Source organism: Cricetulus griseus, chromosome 2 (genome assembly GCF_003668045.3).
Source record: "Cricetulus griseus strain 17A/GY chromosome 2, alternate assembly CriGri-PICRH-1.0, whole genome shotgun sequence".
Taxonomy (NCBI): domain Eukaryota; kingdom Metazoa; phylum Chordata; class Mammalia; order Rodentia; family Cricetidae; genus Cricetulus; species Cricetulus griseus.
Genome location: NC_048595.1, coordinates 133,857,523 through 133,880,314, shown reverse-complemented (window position 1 = coordinate 133,880,314; position 22,792 = coordinate 133,857,523). Strand labels below are relative to the sequence as shown.

Below are 22,792 nucleotides of genomic sequence, written 5' to 3'. Positions count from 1 at the left end.
CTCCCATGGGTTGAAATAAAGGATGAAAGAGAAATAGCCCCACTTGTAAAAGACAATGTAACTTCTGGCTGTGTAGAGATTTTTCAATTTCCTGAAGAATGCTGAGCTAGAAACTTCCACTTAAGGGTTGGAAAATGGTGGTTCTAATCTTACATCTTGGTTGTTTTCATTAATGGTCCTAAGAACTGTGGAGAAGGATAGGGAATGGCCTCAGGCCTCACAGTCACTGTCATGTCTCAAACTATGATATGTGATGTGGAACCTCAATTTCCTTAGATAACTGAAGCCAAAAGGAAAAATAAATTTTATGAAGTTAAAACATTGCATAATGAGCTAATAGTAGGTCTAGGAAATATGTGGATAGTCTTAGAATACGTACTCATTAAAAATGAGATGGGGAAAATTATAGGAAATATTAGTTTATGTATATTATATATGTATATATACACATATATACATATATATTGACATAGGCATATACACAAAATATGTCACTAATTTCGTCAAAGAACTATAATTTGTTCCAAGTCAGAATTCCATAGTTATATACCAAATAACTAGACTAAAATATTTGTAACTAAACCCATACAGCAATTTACAAAAACAAGTTAACTTTAGTATTAACATAACACAACTAAAACAACCTGAAAAATGAAGCAACTCTCAAAATTCTGTGAATTGATTCAATAGAGTATTTAACAACAGAATTGTGGCTTCAAATTTTATTAAGCACTAGGAAGTATAATGTTGAGACAGAAACAAAACACAAAGTATAGAAACAGTATACAGCTTGCTTTCCCAGTAGTCTTGTCTATACATGACACATATGTAGTAAGTATCCTTCCCTCTGCCACATTCCTTGTTAGCATAGATACTCCAACAAGATGAGTAATAAACTAAAAGGAAATAATGTTTTTGACACTTACAAAGTAGTTAGTAAAATTGTAAATGTGAGGATATTTGAAGGTCAATGGCTCATTCCTAGGTCCCAGTTCATCTCTCACAATTAACTAAAGTATCCAATAGCTGCACTTTGAGGCAAAGGACTATAGGAGAGGAAAGGAGGTCATCAAGAGAGGGACTAGAATCATCCTTTCTGAGATGAGAGCACAGAAATTTTTGCTAAGGATCCTGAAACCTGTGGAATGTGCTTTGCAGAGTGGATTTGAGTCTCAGCTAACTTGTTTGCATGGATGGGGCTGATCATAACTAGTGGAAGCACCCAGTCCTTACAGGGTTTAGCTGGTGTAGGGAGACTAGGTTCTTGGGAGAAACTCCATCCTTCTCTGTCTCATTCATTACCAGAGCCCAGGCTGCAGTTGCTATGCACTATCTAAGCAAAGAAAGTGTTTCTGACTTCACACTGCTTGGGTTGCAGAAGGTTAATCCTTCATATCCCCATCTGTGATATCCCCACAGAAATCCTAGGACACTAGCACAAGGGTTGTGACCTCAGTATTCAACTTATCCAGCAGAACAACAATGATAGTGACACTCAAGCCTGTCAAGTGCTTCAATGATGCAGGAGAAAATGTTCCCACAAAGAGGAGACTAGAGCATGGTACAGAAAAGTAAAAGTGAAGGATGCTGGATCTCTTTTATCAAAGGCTATGTGACCTTCAATGTGACCTTAATGGCATGAATGGGAACTGGTGGGAAATAAAGCAAGAGCTCCATGGTTCTTCTGCTGAATGTCTGTTCTGAATATGGCCTCATGCCATTGGATGTTTTGTGGACTGGAGTTTCAGTCCCCAAATCTTGCCTCTAGCTCTAGTAAGTATCCAACAAATATCATCCTTATGTATAATTCATTCATTGTGATATCGTTCCATGTGACTGAACACATTTTACATTGGTAATCTATGAAGATATATAAACCAAATACTCTGTATGAATGCAATTTCCAATAAATTCTGTTTGTATATCAGGGGAAAACTGAAGAGTAGAAAACCATAGCCCCTGTCCTCACTTCACCAGGGTAAAGCTTATGGGATAGATCAAAGTCTCTGGGAAGAGTGATTGATAATCCCCTGTCCTCAGTCAGGGAGCCTGAGTTCAAACCACAGCTCTAGACATTGCCATTTGATGTGTTTGTGCCTCTGCTTGGTTTTCTGTGTCTATGGCAATGTGATCAGAACATTAACCTGAGATGTAGGCTAATGTGAGGTAGAACCATGGAGTAATGATATGCATTCAGGATATTAAAAGTCATTTCTTAGGTGATTTGCTGAGTCATGGAGATCTGTTGACATTGGATGATCTACATAGATTTATGGAGCTGGGTCTACCTCTAGATGTAGATGTGGATCAGCATATTATAGGTTGCTAAATTAACTTTTTATTGATCTAGGATTAGCAGTTCAAAGGATGAATATTTCCTCTGGGTCATTGCTTCAACAGTTCAGGGTTCAGAGGGTTGACTGCTTCCATTTGTCTCAGGACAGAGCCACATCATGATGACAGTGTGTGAAGTAACAATATTGTGCATCCCATGGCAATAAGAAACACAGAGTAGCAAGGATGGGTGTTGTTTACATATTGTTTCAAAGGTGTGCCCCCAATGACTCCAATTAGGTCTTACCATTTAAATACTCAATTATCTCTCAAAATGGTGCCTTTTTTGAAACAGGGTTTCTTTGTGTACCTTTGGATCCTGGTACTCACTGTGTAGATCAGGCTGTCCTCAAACTCATGGAGTCTTCCTCATTGCCAAAGAAATAACTGAGGACAAACAGCTGTTGGGAATCACGAGCAGGGACCATTCAGAGCATTGGTAATACTGTTTGCCATGAGAAGAAGGAAAACAAAACTCCCTGGAGATCAACAAGACCAGGGATGTATAGGGATCTGTTTTAGATGGATTGCTTATACTCTAGATATCAAAGTTATAACTCAGTACCTCATACTGTGTCTATATCTGCTATAAAATCTTTAAAGTGGTATAGATCAATTGAGGGCATCCAGGAGGGTCTTACAAGAAATGGATAAGATCCACAGAGACAGGCTGAGGTAAGCAGAAGGTACAATTTACAAAAGGAGAGATCAAATCTATAACTCTAACAGGGGAGTTCAAACCAAACAGATAAAAGTGATCTTTTTATATTAAATCTTTACCAAATAAGGGACTGAAGAATTATAAAGAGAATAGTTTTTAAAAATTTAAATAATTAATTTTGATTTTAAGAAAACTAGAAATTCAATAGAAAATGGAAGCTCTAAAGAATAAGCAGAGGATGGAAAAATACATCATCAGTATATGGAGCTACAGAAATTGAGATTTTCTGCATCAAATCTCTGCTTTGGTCATATGCAACAATTGTTTCCTGATTTTAAAGACAGACACTTCTTTGGTAGTTTTATTTATATTATTTCAGTTAATTTGGAACTTGTTTTGTACAGCTTATTGTTTTTTTTTAATTTTATACTTGTGATGTCTGTTGTTCAGATGCATCAGGGATGCAAATGTTAAACAGTAATTGCATATAGCAGGTCACCTTCTCAAACCAAACCAACTTCACTTTAAAGTGAATTAATGGCACATAAAACAGCAGTCCACTGAGAAGGAAGAGGAACACATAGATATAATGCATCTTTGGAGACTTGACCAGGGGAATCAAGACCAAGAACAGGCTGATGGTCATTGCTATGAACAGGAATGGCAAAAACACCTGGAAAGATAAAATTAAAGAAAGTTACTAGTTGTGAAAATTCATGTATGGTAACTACATATCTTCACAAGCAAAAATATGATGCTAATGATGAAATCAGACCAAATAAGATACTTTGTTATGCAGACATGCTCAGCACTCAGAAAAATTCCCCAAAAGAAAAGTGTTGGAGACTCTTGTTGGTGAGGTTGTGGTTTGAGAGAATGAACTTCTAGTTTTGCATTTTAATGAATAGGAATAGTCATAAACATTTGCTGATGTGATGACCACCCTGGGCATAGATAGCATGGCTTATTCAAAAGATGTTTCTAGGACACAGAGAAGATCCCAACAACATTCCAAGGAATATTTCTTCTTCTAGGATTAAAGGACCATCTCCTCTCCTGTGAACTATTTCCTCATCTAGGATTAAAGGTATAAAAGTTGAAAAGACAAAATTTGTTGTTAAGCAAGAGACATTGGAATTTCAGAATAGCATCTAATTCTCCATTGTTAAATCTGCTCCTGGCTATAGAGGATAATGGCATGCACAGATAAGAACATAACAAAACAAATAAACCCCATGTCAAAAGATTCTTAATACCCTATGCCTCACCTAAAGACCTACCTTTGATTTACCTACACTTGGGAAGAATTCTAGATCATTTCTGTTCAGTAAAGCCTATTAACCAAAATTTAAAATGAAAATGAAGACCAACAGGATTGTTGTTATGTGCTTCCCAAATTGCTTAGTAATAAGATATCTACTACTGCGTCTTCTGAATATATTGTTCAAATACAATTAAGTATCTTGCTTCACACAGAACAAATTTACCCAGTCCATTTTTACCTTATAAGGTCTGTGTAGATTGGGCTCCTGGTACCTCAGTTTCAGGATTCCTATCATGGATAACATAGTCCAAATGGAATCCACAAAATAAAGATAGTTTATCAGTTCATATAAGTTTGTTAAGACAATTGCAATGGATCCCACACTGATGATTAGAAGCACAGCTATGAAGGGGGATGAGTGAACATTAAGGGTACTAAACATCAAGGGCAGCTGGCCCTGCTCGCTTGCAATATATAATACTCTTCCTGATTCAAGTACACTAATCACAAGGTTGCTAAACAATGAGGCAGAGATAGCAAAAGGAACAGTCCATGTTAATTGTGGGAGAACTCTGTCAGTCCATGCAATAGCCACAGCATCTGCAGAGAAAAAAAAAAAAAGCAAGTGTGTTGAGGCATAAAATCTAATGGTAGAACTTTAAATAATAATATTTCACAAAGAAAACAAACTATATCTAAGAAGAGATTTCAACTCTATTATTTTCTTTTTCACATATTAGTATCTTAGGTTTATATCCATTTAGATTATCACACTGTACTATGAAAAGTTGTTTCTAATATCTTCCCCCAAAGACCAGGAACTTCAGGAAGACAAAGATCCCTCCTATCTTGTATATAGCATAATTAAATCTGATGGGCACATCATAGATTATTTTCAATAGCCACTTAAGAAATGTGTCAATTGTGTAGACTAGATAAATGAAGACATGCTTGTTGTCTCAGACAAGCATACAAATTGATCCAGAGTCAGAAAGTGTGGCAGAGCACTGCTGGCAGAGAAAGGAGATTCACCCAGTTATAGTACAACATAAAGTACATAGAAGATGAACATACATGTTACAAATAGTTAAAATACTTATAATTTTTGAGACTTGCCTAAGCTTCAGGACAGTGGTTCACAGCTAGAGGTGACTTTGCTCCTCAAGAGTCAATGTGACAATATCTGGAGAATTGTCTAATGTTCCATAAATCAAGTAGGAATTTGCTTTTAACATCCTAGTGTGTAGCAGCCATGGGTTCTAGTGATGGTCTGGACAGCTTCAGATATTTAGCTCAATGTCAGAACACTTGTCTATCATCTGTGAGGATCAATACCCACAACCCCCAAATAAAATCAGACACTCCAAAATGCTGATGACATTGAAGTTGGGAACCTCCACAGTGTACCAATTTGTACAATTTGTACAAAATATTTTTTTTATTTCCTTTAGTTATTCAAGGTGAAATAATATAATGAACATTGATTTAAAATTCCAGTTCTTACAAAAATCACCAATCTTTTGTGGGGATTTGCTTGAGGCAAATTTGTATTTTGTAGATATATCCAGTAGGAAAGAACATTCTAACAGAGTAACAGGTCTTCAGATTTCAATAGAATGAGCAGAGCCTAATGTCTGTCCTTGAGAAGTAGATGTTCTCTGAGTCATCATTTTGTGTATAAGTAGTTGTTTTCTGGGAAAGTTCCTAGGACTTCTGTATACTGTGCCAAAACAAACCATAAGACATTTCAAATGTCGTTTCTTCAGAAATAGGGCTTTCTACATAATCCAAACTCTCCTACAACTTGCTGTGTAGCTCAGGTTAGCCTTAACCTCATGATCCTCATGTCTCAGTTCTCTGTGTTCTGGACTTACAGGCACACAACAACATGCTCAACTATTAACCCATTTTTAGAAAGACCTGATGCCACTTTACTTTTCTCTTGAATATCCCACAATTTGGGGTGTTTCTTAAAAGAACCCTACCCCACACTGAAGCTCCAATTTATTTCAAGTAATATCTTATTGCTCGAGGACACTCACACTACATGCATTACACTTTCAGACAGAGTTAGAAATGTTTTCCCCACACTGCAACAGAAATCACCCTTGGTTTCTTGGTGAGTGGTCTACAACCAGAAGCAGTTCATGTATATCTCTGCCATTCCACTCTGTGTTGGAAAAGATTGTTAACAATTTTCCCCCATAAATGATCTTCATTTGTATTCCACAAGTGATTGTTTTCTTTCTTTTACTCATTTCCATATTTATTACATTTAAACTACTTCAAATATGTCATTGGTAAAAATTAAAATGAACATTTAAAATAAAAAGTAAATGCTGTTGTTATTGAATGTTTACATTTGCTTTTGTTCCCTTTTAGTGTATATATATATATATATATATATATATATATATCGCAATTCTGTTATTTAAACACAGCTCATAAACTCATTCTGTACTGATAGATTTTATAGCTTTTTTTTCTTTTAGTTTTTGCTGATAGAAATTGCGCTTTAAAGCTGTGCTTGTTGGAACATGCCTGTAATGTTAAAACTTGGAAATCAGGGAACAGATGGAGCTTATTGTAGGCAGCCTAGGGCATACAGCAAGGCTGAGAATTCAAAGAAAGAAAATGAAAAAATAAATGATTAAATAAAAATATCATTGAAAGTAAAATAACTTAGACATGATACCCCTAAGAATGACAGCATTTAAGTATTTTACTTATCCCCTCACATGTTCAGTTCAAATAGTTGTATAATTGCACACTGAGTAAACTACTAGAGGTAGGACTTCTTTGAAGAGGGACTTGTGAATACATACATTCTTCAATGGAGGGTAATTTTACAAAGTTACTCTCCAAAAATGTATGTATGTATGTATGTATGTATGTATTTATTTATGTATGTATCTATTTATCAGTCTGTCTGTCTGTCTGTCTGTCTGTCTGTCTGTCTGTCTGTCTGTCTATCTGTCTATCTGAAACTAATTCTAAAATCTTTGCTCACATACCCAACCCCTTAAACACCTGGCACTTGAGAAAAGCTTCTTTCCTGCTGTGGCTGAACAAGAGAGGGATAACTTTTGTCTCCATATAACGACTTCATGTTTTATAAAATGATTTACATTTTACATTGTTTTGCTACATGTTAATATCCTAGTTTTTGTGTGGCTTAGAAGCCTCTAGAACACTCTGTGGGCACTCCAAATCCTGTGTCAGCAGGATTTCTGGAATACTTTTGTTTCTTAGGGTGAAAATGTTGGACCAAGTAATCCTTACAAGGCTATTTTCACACTCCTCATCCTAACAGGACACCCTTCTTTGTAGAACTTTCCACAATGTGTGTTTTACTTTTCCCCTTAAGGGAACAGTTAGTGAGGAGATGGGTCAGAAATCTGACACTAAGTCTTGAACACCTTACACAAAAGTTACTGCTAATGCTCTATTCTTTATAAATCACAGGAACTAATATAGCAGGTTGGCGTAACTTCTTTCCACTGTGCCTTGAATAAAATGTAACATTTAACTCATTGTGTTATAAAAATCTCTTATTTACTTTACAAAACTGCCAGGTATTTTTGTTATGTTTGATTGACAAAATATACCCCCACCCTTTAAATTAATAACTTTAAGTGCTTATTTCTTTTGTTGCTAATATTCCACACTAGTTATGTAAGTCATGTACCTATTTAAATTTACTATTAATAATCAATAACAAATCACTGACAGTCCTATCTCAGCTGGCCACCATTGTTCACTAGTTCCTATTTCCTATGAGGATCTAGAGCCTAACAATTCCTTCATTCACACATTGTAACCATTGTCCTCTTAGTATCCACCAACAACATGATAACTGAGTCATCTATTATAAGGGTTTACCTGTGTCATTCACTGGAAACTAATGGATATTTTAATCATCTTTAATTTTGTGCTGCCATAACTGATGATACAGTGACTTTCAATAAATTTACATATTTACAAATGGTTCTGACTATTTTCTTAATTAGGATTCCTAATACAATAAAATCATAGGCATTAAAATTTATATATATTAATTTGTATTTCAAATTAAGTCAGAGAATTAGAAACCACAGATGGGAAACATTAAACCCCAAATTGCTAGTAACGTTAGTCAGAAACTTCCCAAGTTTTCCACTGAAGCCCAGACTATTGTGCTTCCTATACAATGACTTCAATTATTACAACGTGCCAGAGAAAATTTTACAATACATAAATGATAATTATGGACCGAAAACTGTCAGGCATAATAAACACCAGCTTCAGTAAATCTCAACAGCAATTCTAGATGGTCATTGGCCTTGATGACACCCAGAGTCAAAGTAGTTAATGAGTCACTGCCTGGGTTTATCCAGGGTTACATTTGGTTTGTTCCCAAAACACCTTGGTTCCATTTTGTGCCCTCATCACTAGGATACCTAGACCCATAACATGTAAGTCCTGAAGTGACACACCACTGTAGAGCAGTCACATACCAGTTGAGTCAGTTTGCTGTTGTTAAACCATTTTTTAGGCTTGAACGCTCTATGAATAGATAAATGAGATAAATGATCATGTTTGTGGAGATGAGAATAATGATCTTCCTTTTTTTTTTTTTTGAGACAGGGTTTCTCTGTGTAGCTTTGGAGCCTATCGTGGCATTCGCTCTGGAGAACAGGCTGGCCTCGAACACACAGAGATCCGCCTGCCTCTGCCTCCTGAGTGCTGAGATCAAAGGCGAGCACCACCAAAGCCCGGAGAGAATAATCATCTTAATATTACACATTCAATACAATATAGCAAACCACCACAAAATGCTATATAAATTTATAGTTATATGTCAATAAATAGTGTGTTTTCTAAAACTTCCCTTAGGTTGACCTCCAATATCTCAGACACACACCAAAATAAGAACAGTTGCTCAAAATTGATTAGTCCCAAAATATCTAGTGATAAATTTATCTCAGAAGGTAATAACGAGAAGTTGAAAAATGGTGTAAGAAAATTGCTGGTATTAAATTTTCCTTGTTTTACTTTTTTTATACCCTATTTTATTTTATCTTTTAAATCTGTTATTCACTTTAGGAATTTGGTTGCTTGTTTACCTCATGATAGTCTTTCAAATTGTGCATATATATATATATGTGTGTGTGTGTGTGTGTGTGTGTGTGTGTTTGTGTGTGTGTGTGTGTATTTACACATACATGGTCTATATATGTGTGCAGGCTTGTTTTAAAGTTGCTATATCCTGGCACATCTTTCCATATTGTGAATTATAAGCAAGCATCACAATACCTGGTATATTCTTTTTTATTTCATCCTACAATTTGGGATGTAAGATAATAATTTCTAAAGAACTTTCAATATATCCAGGATCCTAGTCCACCTCAAAATTGTAGAATACTCTAAGATAAATATTTTATATGTTAATGAGAGGCATCAGTTGACATTAGTGTTTCTTCATGTTGAATAAATTTCAAATTCATACTTCTTACTGTTACTGAAATTATTAAAAACCAAATATTTTGAAAGTTTTTAAAATCCTATTAATGGTTTCATTGTGTCACTCTGCTGAGATAATGAAAGCAATATAACACTAACTGTAGTCCTAATAACTAATGTTTTGGATTCAATCTATGACATTTCAGGTACTATAAATACCTTTCCCAGGTTATCATAAAATGCAAGGCTGTGCTGAAACATGAAACTTGCTAATAAACCAAATCATACTCTTTTCAACCAGATTTGAAAATGAGTGGACCCATTATAGAATAAACATCCTGTGAATTCATAATGAGCAGCAAAAGTGACAATTAATTGTACTGTAAGTAATGCACTTTATTTATTGTCCTGTCATTTGTGTGCTAACCTGTTGAGAGGATTTCCCTAGGCGTCAGAACTGTCAGGTAGGAAATGTTAGCCAGTAAATACACCACAGTTACCAGTGGCAGCACTGTAAATATGCATCTAGGAATTGTTTTATTTGGTTTCTTCAGTTCTCCTATAATGGATAAAAGAGAAACATTAATCTTTGTTCAAAAATATATATCTTAAAATTATCTTTAAATTGTTCATGTGCCAAATTTTGGACTGGGTTCTTTCTGTCCACTCTAGCCAGTTCTCTGTCTCTCTGTGTCTCTGTCTGTCTGTCTATCTGTCTGTCTGTCTGTCTGTCTGTCTGTCTGTCTGTCTGTCTCTCTTACACACACACACACACACACACACACACACATTCACCCCACACACTCACACACACTAAAAAAGTTCCTGCACACTGATTCTATTCTGAAGACATAGAGTATGGGTTCATGATGCCTGTTCCATTTGCACCCTTCCTCCATCCCCAAGCAACTCCATTAGGAAGTAGGCTCCGTGTTCAGAGTGTAGGAATAGAAAGAAATGAGCAGAAACTTCATGAGATTTAACCTCAAGAACAGAGCTTTACATCTCCCCTCACTTTACTGCTATTAGTTAGATGAATTTCCACATTATTCAAGAAGTTGATAGCAGTGTTCTAGATCTTTTAATGCAGTGACAACCTCATAAGCCTGAGACATCTCTGGCATGCAAACAACATGGAACTACTTCAAGCAGATGAGAGAGAGGCAGGGGGAAAGAGAGGGAAAGAGGAGAGAGACTAAATTCATCAAAAAAGGGAAAAAGTTATAAGAAAGTATAATCCACAAAATGAATGAGCAACAATAGTAAAGAGCCTAAATGTGCTATAGTCACTACACCAGAACAATCTGCTCTTCCTGAATTCAATTCCAATAGGCCAACTATTTTCACTACCTGAGCATTCACGCATTAACAGATAGGAAACTAGACTCATTTCAGAGTCTCCAATATTTGGTCCCAGAAAAGAAGAGATTGTTCAATAGGACAAATTTAGCCATGAAAGTCATTGCCAGATTGGTATAAACTCATTGAGAGACTCAAGGATGATAATTAAATTTTTAAGATTTAATTCAACATACAATGATAAATGTTTATTTCATTCATGCACTGTATCAGCATGACCTGATTTTTCCCCAAAAAGATTGGTAATTACCTGCTACATATGTAAAGCTTTCCCCGCCTGAAAATGCGAAGTATCCTTGGAAAAAGGCTTCTGTTAACTGGGAGATCACTGGAAACTCGGCATCAAAAGCATTTTCAAGTCTTCCTGCATTCTCTCTTTTTATTCTCACCAGCATGAACACCCCACTGAGGGAAATGAAGCCGAGTATGCCCATCTTCAGCACTGTGCTCCCTGTCTGAAGCCATGACAGCTCTCTCACACCACGAGAATTCAGAATTCCCACAATCCACAGCACCGCCAGGGCCAGACATTTCTTTGGTAGATTCGGGACAGAGCAGTTGGGATAGAAAGGCTGAATGCCATACTCGACAAGTAGCAGAGCTTGGCTAGCAACTATACCTGCGCCCGTAAACAAAGATGTCCAAAGTCTCAGGAATGCAATCAAGGAGCCAAAGCATCTCTTAATAAAATAGTAATGAGCCCCACTGTATGGGAAGGCTATCCCTATCTCTGCAAAGCAGAGGGAACTGGTCATGGACAGCACAGCACAGGCAGCCCAAATACACAAGGAGACTCCCACATTCATGCAAGAGTACTCAAGCACCCCCTTAGGAGATACAAAAATTCCTGCACCAATTATATTAATAATTAAAAAATTGACCCCCCAGAAATATCCAAGCTCTCTCTTAAGCTTTATTTGCTTTCTTTTATCCATTATAATTGAAAAAAATAATTCTATCTAAATTATATTCTGTAAATGTCTCAAAGTACTACTTTAAGAGATGTTCATGGACCCTCTGAAGTTTTAAAATTGTGTAGCCCATCTGTTCCACTTTAATCAAACTAGTCTATTTTCAATAATTAGCAAAATACTTGTGACACAGTTAAGTAACACAAAATAGGTTACTTATAAGGGTTTAATTTCACCTGTCTTTTAATTATTATCAAAATAGGACATTCAGTGGAAAATGAAAGGAACTTCAAAGACAGGCCACAATTACAGTGTGAAGCTTGGCCAGAATTCCCAATGCTAGAACACTATTCCTACCTCTAAGACGGGCTGTAAGAATACCTCTTAGCTCTTGGAAAATGCTTTGGCAGAAGGGCATAAATTAATTGTTCTGATTCAGAAATTACTCAATGGGGAAATTCCTGTCTACAGGTCATTGGTCTGAAGTGACCAACTGTGATTGTTTAACAGTTTTCTATATTGAAAATTTGTTTAGTTTAGTTTAGGAAAACAAAACTCCAACTTCTGGAGGAGATGGTCATAGGACTTCCAAGATAATGAAAAATTAAGCCATTCACAAATAGCACATCTGTCCTAAGTGACCTTTAGCAGACTAAAAGATATGAGATGATAACTCAAATTCACATAAAAAATACCCTATCAAAGCAGCTACACAACAGAACACTTAAAAGGCAATATTATGTAGTTTTAAAAGCTACTTTGTTTTCCCATCTGATTAAAAGGTTTCTGTTGATGTCTTCTACTGCTCAAAGATATAATTTGTGTTGTAGGATAATGAAAAGTTGTTCATGCTTTAACAGGCACAGGAGACTTTATAGAAAACATATTTTTTGTAAAATTTTTAAAAGTCAACAATAAAATGATTTTTAAAATTGAAACGCCAAGCACCATAAACCAAGGAAATAAAGGTGATTACTCTCATAACAACACTTTGACAGTAACATATGTAAACACTCTTGTGGTTTTCCACAATGTCAGAATTTATTGAATGACAATAAATTCATGAGGTTCAGCAGTTTCACTGACATTTTGTCAATTAATTCTACCTACATTTGTAGTTTGGCCAACATGAATATAAACTTTTATTTTCAGTCTCAAATACAAATATTAACTCTTATATAACATTATACACTAAATATATCTCTTTGTAATATATAATATATATATATATATATATATATATATATATAATGAATACAAGATACAGAAAGATCCTGACAAGAGTCCAAGCTCTTCTGATTTAGGCTGAGAAGTCTATATTGATAAGATAATGAACCACATTATTGCTTGGGGGTACCTGTATCTGAAGCTGTTAGAGTTGCAGTTTAAGAAGTAAGTCCAGTTGGGCTGGAGAGATGGTTCAGCAATTAAAGGCTAGACTCACAATCAAAAATATAAGAATTAAGTCCATATTTGAGTGTAAAGTTGAAGCCAAGGTCTGGTATCAGGGAATGGGTAGTTCAAGTCCAGGTTTAGATGGGCAAGACATGTGGATGTGTAGGCAGTTGAATAGGTCCTATAAAAAGCAAAGACACAAGTGGAGTCAAAACTCCAAGGACAGTTGTTGAATCTTCTGCTTGTAGGTTCTTAATGCATGTAGTAGGTATCCATTGATACACTTGTGTGGGACAATACCATAGCAAATTAGATGCCTATCATTTTATGGAGTCCAAGTGAAGGAATTATAACATTTCCTTTGTTTGACATAGTTTGATAACTTTGGGCAATTGACTTCTCTGATATGATTTTAACAAACTATATACTCTTTCAGTATCTTCTCAATGTGATAAATTATAGGGTGGCCCCGTCTATTTCCAAATTTAATCCATGTATTACTCTGTGATCAGTGGGTGGTACTTGGCAGATATTTAGCTTCTGGGTCCATCCATAGGCTGTAATCATTTTTCTTCTTTAATACAGAGTCAAGTCTTTCCCTCTTCTAGTGGGTTCAATGGTGTATCCTCTCCTTTTTCTCCTTCACTCACACATTCTACCAGAGGGTGTTGAGGGAAGGCAGTGACAGAGGGTGGTGCTGGCTGTGTTGGACTGCCTTCAGGTCCCTCTGCAGGATTTGGTGGCAGGAAGAGTCTGGCTTCCTTGGAAGGTCAGAGGAATACCCACTGGAAGCAGAAATGGAAGACGACAGTATAAGAACACATCCAACAACAGAAAGACTTATATGACATCATCAGAGTCTAGGGACTCTACCCCACCAAGACCTGACCATCCTAATACAGATGTATCAGAAGAGAATGACATTGAAAACAGCTTCATGAAAATGATAGAGGCCCTCAAAGAGGATATGAGAAAATTCCTTAAAGAAAAGAAAGAAAAAAACAAACCAAAAATTCAATCAATCAACAAAAGCTCTTAAAGAAAGCAAGGAGAGCCAAGAGAAAAAAACAATCAAACAGATAAAGGAAACACTTCAAGACCTGAAAACTGAAATAGAGACAATAAAGAAAATGCAAACTGAGGGAATGCTGGAAATAGAATAACTGGGTAAATGATCAGGAACTATAGATGCAAGCATAAGCAACAGAATACAAGAGATGGAAGACTGAATCTTAGGCACTGAAGTTAAACTAGAGGAAATAGATTCATCGACCAAAGAAAATCTTAAATCCAACAAATCCTTAACACAAAATATCCAGGAAGTGTGGGACACCACGAAAAGACCAAACCTAAGAAAAATAGGTATAGGAGAAGGTGAGGAAGTCCAACTCAAAGTGCAGAAAACATATTCTACAAAATCATACTAGAAAACTTTCCTAACCTATAAAAGTTCAAGAAGCTTACCATATACCAAATAGACTGGACCAAAAAACATCCCCTCACCACAATATAAGCAAAACACCAAGCAGAGAATAAAGAATGAATATTAACAACAGTGAAGGAAAAAGGCCAAGTAACATATAAAGGCAGACCCATCAGAATTACACCGGACTTCTCCATGGAAACCCTGAAAACCAGGAGGTCCTGGATAGATTTTTACAAACACTAAGAAACAAGGGATGCCAGCCTGGACTACTATACCCAGGAAAATTTTCAATCAAATTAGATGGAGAACATAAAATATTCCATGACAAAACCAGATTTACACATTAAATATTCACAAATCCAGTCCTACAGAAAGTCCTGGGAGAAAAATTTCAAACCAAGGTAGTCAGCTACACTCAGAAATACATAGGTATTAGATAATCTCACTTTAACAAAATTCAGAAATAGAAGACAATCTCACAAATAATACCACCACCAAAAACAAATACAAACAAACAAGAAATAATAATCAATGGTCATTGATATCCCTCAATATCAATGGTCTTACCTCACTTATAAAAAGACACAGGCTTGCAGAATGGATCCAAAGTCAGAATGCATCCTTCTGCAACATACAAGAAACACACCTCACCTTCAAAGACAGTCATTACCTCAGAATCTAGGGTTAGGAAAAGATAATCCAATTAAATGGCACTAAAAAGCAAGCTGGTGTACCTATCCTAATATCTAACAAATTAGACTTCAAACCAAAATCAATCAAAAGAGATGAATAAGGTCATTTTATACTCATCACAGTAAAAATCCATCAAGATGAAGTCTCAGTCTGAAGATATATGCACCAAATACAAAGGGACCCATTTTTGTAAAGAAAATGTTACTAAAATTCAAGTCACTCATTAAACACCACACACTTGTAGTGGAGGACTTCAACACCCCACTCTCACCACTAGACAGGACCACAAGACAGAAACTTAACAAAGAAACAAAGGAACTAACAGAAGTTATAACCCAATTGGGATTATCAGACATCTATAGAACATTCCATTCAAACACAAATGAATATTCCTTCTTCTCAGCACCATATAGAACCTTCTCTAAAATATACCACATAACTAAACAGATACAAAAAAGAATTTATATAAACCCCTGTATTCTATCAGATCACCATAGTTTAAAGTTAGAATTCAACAACAACACAAATTACAGTAAACCTACAAACTCATAGAAATTGAGCAATGCAGAAAGCATCATTCCTGAGTCAAGGATGAAATAAAAATAAAAGAAATTAAAGACTTCCTAGAATTCAATGAGACTGAATTCACAACATACCCAAACTTATGGGACACTTTGAAAGTAGTGCTAAGAGGAAAGTTCACAGCACTAAGTGCCCACATGAAGAAACTGGAGAATAGTCAACACTAGAGAATTAACTGCACAACTGAAAGCTCTAGAACAAAAAGAAGCAAAATCACCCAGAGAGTGGACATCAGGAAATAATCAAATTAATGGTTGAAATCAATAAAGTAGAAACAATGAAAACAATACAAGGAATCAATGAAACAAAGAGCTGGTTCTTTGAAAATTCAGTAAGATGGGAAAACCTTTATCCAAACTAGCCAAAATGAAGAGAGAGAGACCATGCTAATTAGTAAAATCACAAATGAAAACAGAACTTAACAGTGGACACTGAGGAAATTCAGTGAATCATCAGGTCTTACTTTGAAAATATGTACTTTCAACAGTTCGGAAATAATTCTTCACAAACCCCACATCTGACACAGGGCTTATCTCCAAAATTTACAAAGAACTCAAGAAGCTAGACTCCAAAACACCAAATAATCCAATTAAAAATGGGGTACAGAATTAAATAGACAATTCTCAATAGAGGAGTCCAAAGTGGCTGATAGACACTTAAGAAAGTGCTCAACATCCTTAGCTATCAGGGAAATGCAAATCAAAGCAACTCTGAGATATCATCTTACTCCTGTCAGAATGGCTAAAATCAAAAAATGCTAATGACAGTTTATGCTGGTGAGGATGTGGGGAAATGGCAACACTCATCCACAACTGTTGGGAGTGCCAACTTGTACAACTACTTTGAAATCAGTATACAGGTTCCTCAGGAAAATGTGAGTCAGTCTGCCACAAGATCCAGTAATTCCACTCTTAGGCATATACCCAAAAGTTGCAAATTCATACAACAAGGACATCTGTTGAACTATGTTCATGGCAGCATTGTTTGTAATATCCAGAACCTGGAAGCAACAAAGGTGTCCATCAACTGAAAAATGGATGGAGAAAATGTGGTACATTTACACAATGGAGTACTACTCAGTGGAAAAAACAATGGAATCTTTAAATTTGAAGGAAAATGGATGGCATTAGAAGAAACCATCCTGAGTGAGGTTACCCAGTCACAAAAAGTCAAACATAGTATGCATTCACTCATATATGTATTTTATATAAGGATCAGGTGATTGCCATCCTACAATCCACACTGCCAAAGAAGCTGGAAAACAGGGGAGTGCCCTAAGAGAGACATCCATGGTACCCTGGAGAAGAGGAACAAGATGTGAATCTCTGAGTAGATTGGGAACATGGTGTGAGGAGAGAGGGAGATGGGAGAAAGTAATAGAAGAGGAGGGATAGGAGGAAATGGGGGAGCAGGAAGATTAAGTTAGCAAAGAATAGAGGAGAGCAGGATAGACATATCATAATAGAGGGATCCATCATAGATTTGAAGAGAGATCTGGCACTACAGAGAATTCCAGAGTTCTACAAGGATGACAACAACTGGCAATCTGGGCAATAGTGGAGAGGTTTCATTGAATGCCCTTCCCGATAATGATATTGATGACTATCTTATATGCCACCCTAGAGCCTTCATCCAGTGGTTGATGTAAGCAGAGGCAGACACCTGCAGTTAAACACTGAACTGAACTCCTAGAATCCAGTTGCAGAGAGGGAGGAGTGAAGAGAAAATGGGTCAAGACTGATCCCACAGAAACAGCTGACCTGAACATGGGGGAACTCATGGACCCCAGACTAATGGTTGGGAGGCCAGCATGGAACTGATCCAGGCTCCCCTGAATGTGGGTTTCAGTGAGGAGGCAATCTATAGGACCTTGAGTAGTAGACAAGTATTTATCCCTGGCTTATGAAGGGACTTTAGGAGCACATTCCACATGGAGGGATGCTCTCTCAGCCTGGACACATAGGGGAGGGCCTAGACCCTGCCCCAGATGATATGACAGAATTTTGTGATCCTCCATGGAGGGCCTCACCCTCCCTGAGTAGCAGAGAGGGGATGGGCTGGAGGATTGGTGAGGGGTGGGGGAGGAGTGGAGGGAGAGAGAGCTGGGATTGACATGTGAAACAGGCTTGTTTCTAATTTTGATTAAAATGAATTAAAAAAAAGAATCAATGTTTCTTTTTAAAAGGAGACTTCTGGGCCAAGACACAGCTTTAAATATCCACTGTTTTTCTTTTCTTTTGTTTTCTTTTTTATAATTGGGAATAAATTACATAAAGGCACATTCTGATTTCAACAATTACCTTTGCCTTTTTTTGTTAAAAGATATAGCACTATTAAAACCATAGTCATCATCAACAATAATTTGATGTTTTAAAGTGAACATAGATATAATCATACATTTTAAATTTCAAATTTTTTGAGACTGCCTTAATAGAAGTTTACCCATTCATTTCTTTCCAATGTGTATCATTGCCCACAATAAAATTTATGCTAATAAACCATTTCATAAGCTATATTATTCAAGTATTTAGGAGTTGCTAAGCATGGAAATTATATAAGCAGAATTCAATTCCAAATCAAAAGTAAAATGAAATGTAGTAATCAAGACAGTGTGAGCAGTTGTGTTTTACAAGCCTTCGAGCCCAACTATTAGGACACACAAGTACTCAGGGCCCAAGGCTAACCTGAGTAAATTTGAAAGCAGGCTGTGTTCCACTTCTTGATTCCCCGTCTCTGTCTTCTCTACCTTATCCTTAACGAAGATTTATTTATTTATTTATTTATTTATTTATTTATTTATTTAAAGGAGTTTGGGGTTATTATGGTAAAGGCTAAAGACAAAATAAGACTCCAGAATATACAAAGCTTGTCAGAGACCAGAATGTTAACTGAAATGCAGACACACAAAAAATTCATTCAGGCATTGAAGATGGGAGCAACTGCTCCTTTGGACTAACGTTCTGCTCTGAGGAGTCTAAGAGACCTATGGGTATTTTGGTAGGGCCACAGTGCTAACTACCAGCAGCAAGCAGGATGATCATGCCGGGGTGGCAACAGGGTGGCTGGCAAGGGCACAGTGGTGTAATGCAGCTTGGAGCTCCCAAAAGTCCTACACTGGGACGCAATTTACAATCTCACCAACTCTGAAAAACAAGAAGATAAAGGAGATGAAAAATGGCTCATTTTGGGGGGGGCAGTTATATCTTCTTAAAAGACTTCTGTAGTTCCTGGTGCCACCAAAGGCCTTGTTGATGTCCATGGTCCTTGTTGCCACTTGAGGCAAGTTCATGTCCATGATGTTTTCTGTTGTCACTGGGGCCATGTGGATGTCCTCTATCTGAGCAGCAACTAGAAACTATACTGGATCCAACATGGTCTGAGACCATGTGACTGACAGCTGCTAGGAACAAGGAACCTTGACTACAAATAAATAACTTGGAATGAAGGACAATGGAAGGTTCTGGGACAATTGCTCCCTTTCAAAAAAAAAATTGAGAAGTGAGCATGATAAGGATGCATTGTATGAAGTTCCCAAATCATTAGTATAAAAAAATTATGTTGAGAACAAAAATCAGCCTGTAAAGTTCTCAAACACAATTGGCTAGCAAGATTTTGGAAACTGAAATAATCATATTTCTTGCTTAAAGTTGCAAAGGATTTGATTACATCTTGTTCAACTTGTACTAGGACAACTGCTCCATGTTCAAAAAGGCAAAGTCTTGAGGATCAATTTTATGATAACTCTGTCCACCAGCCTGGTCCCAGTGATAACTCAGCTCCAAATAACACACAGAGACAATATTAGTTATAATGATGTTGGTCAAAGTCTAGGGTTTCTTATTGGCTAGCTCTGTCTTAAGTATTAACCTATAGCTACTAATATATGTATTTCTAAAGGTTCTTATCTAACTGAGAACACCAGATACATGCCTCCTCTCTTCCCAGGATCAGATGGCTACTTCTCCTTACTACACTTCCCAGAATCCTCGTTGTCTCCTAGTCCTGCCCATCTTGCTTCTCTATTGGCCAACAGTGTTTTATTCATGAACCAATAAGAGAAACACATGTACAGAAGACTTCCCCCATCATCTCCTCATTTCTTCTAAATAAAAAGAAAGTTTTTACCTTTAAAGTAGTCAAATTATATATAACAAAGCAATGATCAAGAAAGAACTATAGTTATAGTATTTAGTCCATTAACATTTAGCAAGATTTAAAAAAATATTTTATAACCTTTCCTATCTTTGTGAGTCTAAAGTTTTATCTGTATCTTTTCTTTTATCATAATTAAGGAAAACTATAACAATGACTATCTTTCATCAACTCGATTAAAGACCACAGAAGGATAATATGTAAACTCTAGAATTGGCAGAGACAACTTGCTGCCTGGTCAGTTACCCCAAGTTCTTCTGCAATGTTCTATTTTTGTCAGACACATAGGCCATAATGTGTCTGACAGACTCCTCAGCAAATAGGAAACTAGAAACTGTCGACCTGTATTGGCAGTTTGTCAGTCACTTTTTTCTGTGTCCTATAGGATGTCTGGAAGACTCCTCAATGAATCAGGAACCCTGTAGCAATGTCCATCTTGTTTCATCAGTTACTTTCCTATGGGTCCTGCATGTCCATTTTATATAGCATAAAGTCAAACAGTCCAGACAAGAACAGTTTCTTGCCCAAATTGCTAGTCTTGCTATATTGGAAGCAAACTCCATAAAGAGTTTCTTCGATGTTCATCTTCCCTTCTGATGCAGTTGGTGTTGTCAGGAGCACTTGTCTCATTGTCAAGAAAAACTCTCATGTATTTTAAATGCCATATTCTGTAGGTCTTTGAAAGGTTTGAAGAATGCCTATCCAATTGAAATGTATCTTTATATATTTAAAAAACCTAAATAACCTAACTGTAAGTTTTGACTACTGTAGGTAATTATCTACAATATGTTTTTAAATTGCATTTTTGAATGAGCTATACAAACACAATATGTAAACAAGAGGAGAAGTACATATTTCATAAAACCAACTTTAAATTTATATCAATAAATTAAAATAGATTCCAGTACAAAGTATTCATTTCTATACCATAATCTCCTTTTTACCTTTAAAAAGAGATTGGTATTGGTTGTGAACATTAACCATTAATAATCAACCGCATTTAAATGAACACAAAAAATTGATAAACAATATTTGGGAATTTGGGTGTCGTTTATCCCAAACTTCTTCCTGCTGGTTGGGTGCACTGTCCATACCATGGGGATCACGACAAAACACAGAAACTTGGCTAAGTCCTTGTTTTTGTAGTCTGCAAGGCTGTATCATGTCAACTGTTTTAGATGTTGGATCACCTGGGACACTGTTTCGGGGGTCTTGCTTCATCAAACCATATTATTGTGGAAGGAATTCATAGCTTTACATATTCTGTGGAAACATAAGCAAACACTCTTTTTCCAAGTAACCTGTCCTAATGCTTAAATTTAGAAGTCAAGGCATTTTTAAAATGTATAAGCTGGATTAATTTAGTGGCATTTATAATTAAATGCATTTCAGCAGCTGTAGCCATCTAACAGTTTAAAGACAACATTATAGCGTATAGTATCCAGACTCTTGTGTTTTTTCCACCTTTATGTGGCTTTTTTATTACTCTATTTTTTTCATTTTCTGAGACAGAATTTCTCTGTGAATTTTTGTGGATCCTGGAATCCACTCTGTACACCAGGCTGGCCTTGAAATCCCAGAGATTTGACTGCCTCTTCCTCCTGCGTGCTGGGATTAAACATGTATGGCACCATACCCAGCTACTCTTTTTCTTTTCTCTCTCAAGCTTATGTATATTTTTCTTACTATAAATCTTTATCTTTTTCTAACCTTATGAGTCTTATCTGCTGCTAATATCAGTTGTTTGTCACTTATGCAAATCAGGAAGCATCTCTTAAAGGAGCCACAACATGTCTCTCAATGCCTGGGAAACAGTGCTCACATCAGAGAATGCTGCCACCAAGAAGCTGTGCTTGCCTCTGTTCTTTTGTTTCTAAAATCCCTTTTTAAGTTTTTGTGAGATTGTATTGGAAGTTCTTATGCCCACATTGTAGGCACACTGACCACTCCCACTTAGGGTGGTCACAGGTGTGGATGTGATGGCTATCTCAGTACAAACCAAAAGATATATTCCAAAGATCTGAGTGATGATACCAGAGGCTTCTGAGCTCAAAAGTAATAAAAACAAAACAATTCTCATGTTTGTTATTAAACCAAGAAAACATGACATTAACAATTAACTTAAATCAATATAGTACAGAAAGGGGATATACCTTTGTTATGTCTTATCATATTAAGTAATGTTAAAAAAAAAACAACCAAAAACCAAAAATCAGAATCTTCCTCCCAGGTATTTTCCTTTCCCACAGACACAGTGTGGATCTTGCAGGGCATTCCTGTTATATCCTTGTTTACAAGTGCGTTCACTCACTATAGTTTCTAGAAGGTCACTTTTGAGAATATTCTATACACTGTCCCATTTAGAGTTCCCAGCCTTCTTACACAGACTGCTACAGGAACTTGTGAGGTTAAGCAGGAATATTAGGAGTGATAAATGGTGATAGCAGTAGAACATATTGCAAAGCTGAGAGACCATTAAGCTTTCTATGGAGGTACATTCTGTTTGTTGGTTTCTTTATTCCTAGTTTTCTGGTTTCAGAAAGAGCCTTTCTGATGGTCTGGTTCTTGTTATG

The 22,792-nt window shown here is 36.4% G+C and overlaps 1 protein-coding gene across 1 annotated transcript in view; it reads right to left on the bottom strand.

Annotated features, from left to right (window-relative positions):
- The window catches only part of LOC100750364 (solute carrier family 7 member 13-like), a 36,900-nt gene extending 24,905 nt beyond the window's left edge, over positions 1 to 11,995 (bottom strand). The window contains exons 1-4 of the mRNA XM_027398724.2: positions 11,311 to 11,995; positions 10,129 to 10,260; positions 4,498 to 4,859; positions 3,426 to 3,668 (exon numbers count right to left, since the gene is read on the bottom strand). Of these exons, the coding sequence (XP_027254525.2) occupies positions 3,426 to 3,668; positions 4,498 to 4,859; positions 10,129 to 10,260; positions 11,311 to 11,995 (1,422 nt within the window). The remainder of the gene's footprint in view (positions 1 to 3,425; positions 3,669 to 4,497; positions 4,860 to 10,128; positions 10,261 to 11,310) is intronic.
- Between the last annotated feature and the right edge of the window lie 10,797 nt (positions 11,996 to 22,792).